Below are 3,565 nucleotides of genomic sequence, written 5' to 3' on the forward strand. Positions count from 1 at the left end.
CTTACAAGAATCAAGAATTCTTTTGTTGAAAATATCCACTACTAGCTTAAGCTTTCTTATCCCATTTGTCATAATGGGATAAGAATTCTGACAATGGATTTCTTCACATTTTTCAAGCCCCAATTAGCATAGTGACTTTCATTTTTCAACCTGCAAGAATATTGAGGAAATTGTGTTTTAAGCTAACCTTCAACAGTTTTTGAGTCAGACATTCCTGGATCAGAAAACAATACTAAAAACTGCAAATACATCTAATATCTACTCACAAACAGTAACTTTCCATTATAATTAATTTGATTTTTCTGGCGCCAAGATATCAAATCAAACAAAAGTAAGAAAAAGATAATTACCAAAAAGAGAGCTGCAGATTGTAAATATGCTGAATATTAGGGAAAAACAAAAGCAAAAATATGTGTCAAAATGCATATCTCCTTTGTCTACAAAGGATTAGAATGCATAGATCTACAATAGAGGAACAGAAAACAGATGTATGATCAGATAATAGAAGATACAATAGTTGGAGGAAAAAATTTAATGCTTTTTTTAGATTTTGTTAACAAAAAGTTTAATGTTAAAATAAATTGTTGAAAAAATATTTTACATAAATCGTTATATAGTACACATACACAAACCTAATCTAAGGTTTAGTTGTCCATTAGAATGTTTAAAAATATCTAGTGTTTGATACAAGCCAAGTTGGAAAATCCATTAAACTCTAGATAACAGTTAGGCGAGCAGGGCAGCTGGTCCAGGTAGGAGCGAAGACATGATAATTGGAACTAATATCCCTTGAATTTGGAAAATGCAGGATTTCTAGATTTTAACCCTGGGTTTAAATTTTAACTCGTCGATTTTGGCGAGTTAAATTTCTAAACCGAGGGTAAAAATTCATGTTTAAATAAAGTGGCATTTATGCTTAAACTTAAAATTTAAGTCGAACTTTTCGTTCTTTAGTTTTAGACTCCTATCGCAACAAATTTGAAAGTTCTGATGTAGTACTGTTAATCTTATTGAGTTTTAAAAACTGTAGATAATCGATTTCTACAATGAGATTTGTCTAGTCTAAAACCAGAAACCAGAAAGCTAATAAAACTATCAGCTGTTTACAGAAGAAACATTCTCATTACCACCTACTTCTTCATGGCCTGAGTGACAAGGATGACTAGTTTAATTCATTCAAGATTTTTTTCGGAATAAATCATTATTTAAATAAAATTCCTTTATTATAGATAGGTTTCAACCACTACACAATAAATAAATAAAGGTTTCAGTTTTAGAGCTGTAAACTCCCTAATAATCAATATCAATGATAGTAGACTTCATTTCTTGAAGAGTTTATCATTAAAAGAGTAAGGAAAAGGCTTGAAAATAAAAATCAGAAAAAACAATAACCCCCCCAAAAGAAAAAACTTTCAGGTGTTTTTTTAAAGTGGGTTTTTATTGTTTTTTGTGGTATATTTTTGGGCTGGTTTTTTTTATGGCAACCCTGCAAAAATCTAAGAACTTTTACCAATTTCAAAACTATTTCTTTTAAACATTTGCCTTCATTTGTCATTTTTTTAATCCTGAAAGCAGATATTTGACAATAAAAAGCAAAAACTATTGTTTTTTGGGTTAGTTTTAATTATTATGATTAGAGATTTTACATAATTTTGAAATTTTGGGAACCTTACAAGTTTTAATTCAAAATGCTAGGTTTGATAGTAAAATTATTTCAAGTTAAATGAAAGATATATATTCACAAATAGAAAAATGTATGATGAATGCAAATTTATTTATTCAAATTTAATTTTACAAAATTAAAACTTTTAATGGAATAATATTTTCTCTTTATAATCCATGTTTAAGAATCAGGATGTTCTTATTTTCCTTTCTTTTCTTTGCTTCCCTTCTTTCCCTTCTTTCCCTTCTTTCCTTTCTTTTCTTTGCTTCCTTTATTTCCTTCTTTGCTTCCAGATTCAGAACTTCCAGATTCTTCACTGCTATCAACTGTTGTTGTAGTAGGAACAGTAGTAGTAGTTGCTACAGTAGTAGTAATTGGGACAATTAAAAGTGTAGTGGTAGTAGTAGGGGCAATAGTAGTAGTAGTAGTAGTATCTTGGCCATAGATACTTGTTGCTGTGCAGGCTAGAACTCCTACGGTTTAATTTATTCAGTAAAAACAAGTCAAAGTTAAGTATTTAATAAAGCTTTCAGATTTAAATGTTTCAAGAAAATAATTGTAATCAAACTATAATATAGCTTTAGTAAATCATAAACAGAAGTTGAATTATCTTAAAAATTCTCTTTTCATCAGAAGTTAAAGTTTGATGAAAATGTTTAGAACAAAAAGTTATTTTTATTAGAATAAGTTCCTAGAAGAATGAAGGAGAACATCTTGAATAACTGGTTTAGTTGCCTGGGTTTCCAACTATTTATACAATAAACTTCTTATCAAGTGTTTTCTGTTTAATATGTTTCTTGACAGGTCAATATAAATTTAAATTAAAATTGTTGGCAAAGTGTCTGTTGATAAAAAAGACCTTCATTTTCTAGTCCAAAAAAGGGTGCTTTAAAGGGAGTGTTCTCGAAAAATGAAAGGGGGTACAGGCTTGATGCGATAAAAAAGCGTTTTGAATCGCCACTAATCTTACTTCTATCTGTTGCGTCTATAAGGAGAAAATTGTTAAAGTAAGATTTTCATATTTTATTGAACATATTTTCAAATTCCTTTAATCCCATTAAATAGATTGATGAATGATATTTTTACAGTGAATTTTGCAAAATGAAGGTTTCTAATTTGAATCAAAATACAATTTATAATTTAAATTTATTTTGACCTGTCAAGAGAAATATTAAAAAGAAAACACTTGGAAAGTATTTATTTATATATAAATTTGGCTTGTATGTCTGTTTGTCTGTCTGTTTGTTTGTATCCAATAAACGTCAAAACGGCTGAACCGATCGGGACCAAATTTTTTGTGGGACATCACATGACCACAGGGAAGGTTTATGAATGATAAAAATTTAAAAAAATGTGTTTTATAGGCTTTTATTTTGTAAAAAATTTAAATTCTTGAAAATCCGCAAAAAAATTTTCTTCTTTGTTTTAAAATGTAAACAAAAAGAACATGTTCACAATTTAAATAGAAAATGGGCGCGAAACCACTTTTTCAAGATGTTCTCCTTCATTCTTCTAGGAACTTATTCTAATAAAAAAGTTTCCTGATATTTAAAATAAATCCTAAAAATTATTATTTTAGAGTAATCTTATTTTTGAAAAAAAAACTTGTTTACATTCTTTGTTTACATAAAAATGTTCAATATTCCGACTTTGTTTACATTTTTAAAGAATAAAGTGTACTGCAGGAGTCCTAGCCACAGCTTAGCTACCACTATTTCTGCCCAAGCAGCATGTACTGGTGCAGGGGAGGGGATCTTTGTTTAACAAGGTATTTTTCATCAACATTTAATAAAAATTCCAAAATAAAAAAATGGATATTTTTAGTTTTCTGGATTGAGCACTCGTACTCCTTTTCCAACTGGAACCAGTTGCAAGTATACATTATAATTTCATCAAAATATA

At 28.8% G+C, this 3,565-nt stretch overlaps 1 protein-coding gene across 1 annotated transcript; it reads right to left on the reverse strand.

Annotated features, from left to right (window-relative positions):
* Positions 1 to 1,759: 1,759 nt before the first annotated feature.
* LOC111710102 (salivary glue protein Sgs-3) lies at positions 1,760 to 2,453 on the reverse strand. The gene is made up of 2 exons (XM_023484131.1): positions 2,355 to 2,453; positions 1,760 to 2,136 (listed from the first exon to the last, which is right to left on the reverse strand). The coding sequence occupies exons 1-2, from the start codon at positions 2,374 to 2,376 to the stop codon at positions 1,862 to 1,864; spliced, it is 297 nt and encodes a 98-aa protein (XP_023339899.1). The 5' UTR covers positions 2,377 to 2,453; the 3' UTR covers positions 1,760 to 1,861.
* Between the last annotated feature and the right edge of the window lie 1,112 nt (positions 2,454 to 3,565).

Source organism: Eurytemora carolleeae, unplaced genomic scaffold (assembly GCF_000591075.1).
Source record: "Eurytemora carolleeae unplaced genomic scaffold, Eaff_2.0 scaffold676, whole genome shotgun sequence".
NCBI classification, from domain to species: Eukaryota; Metazoa; Arthropoda; class Copepoda; order Calanoida; family Temoridae; genus Eurytemora; species Eurytemora carolleeae.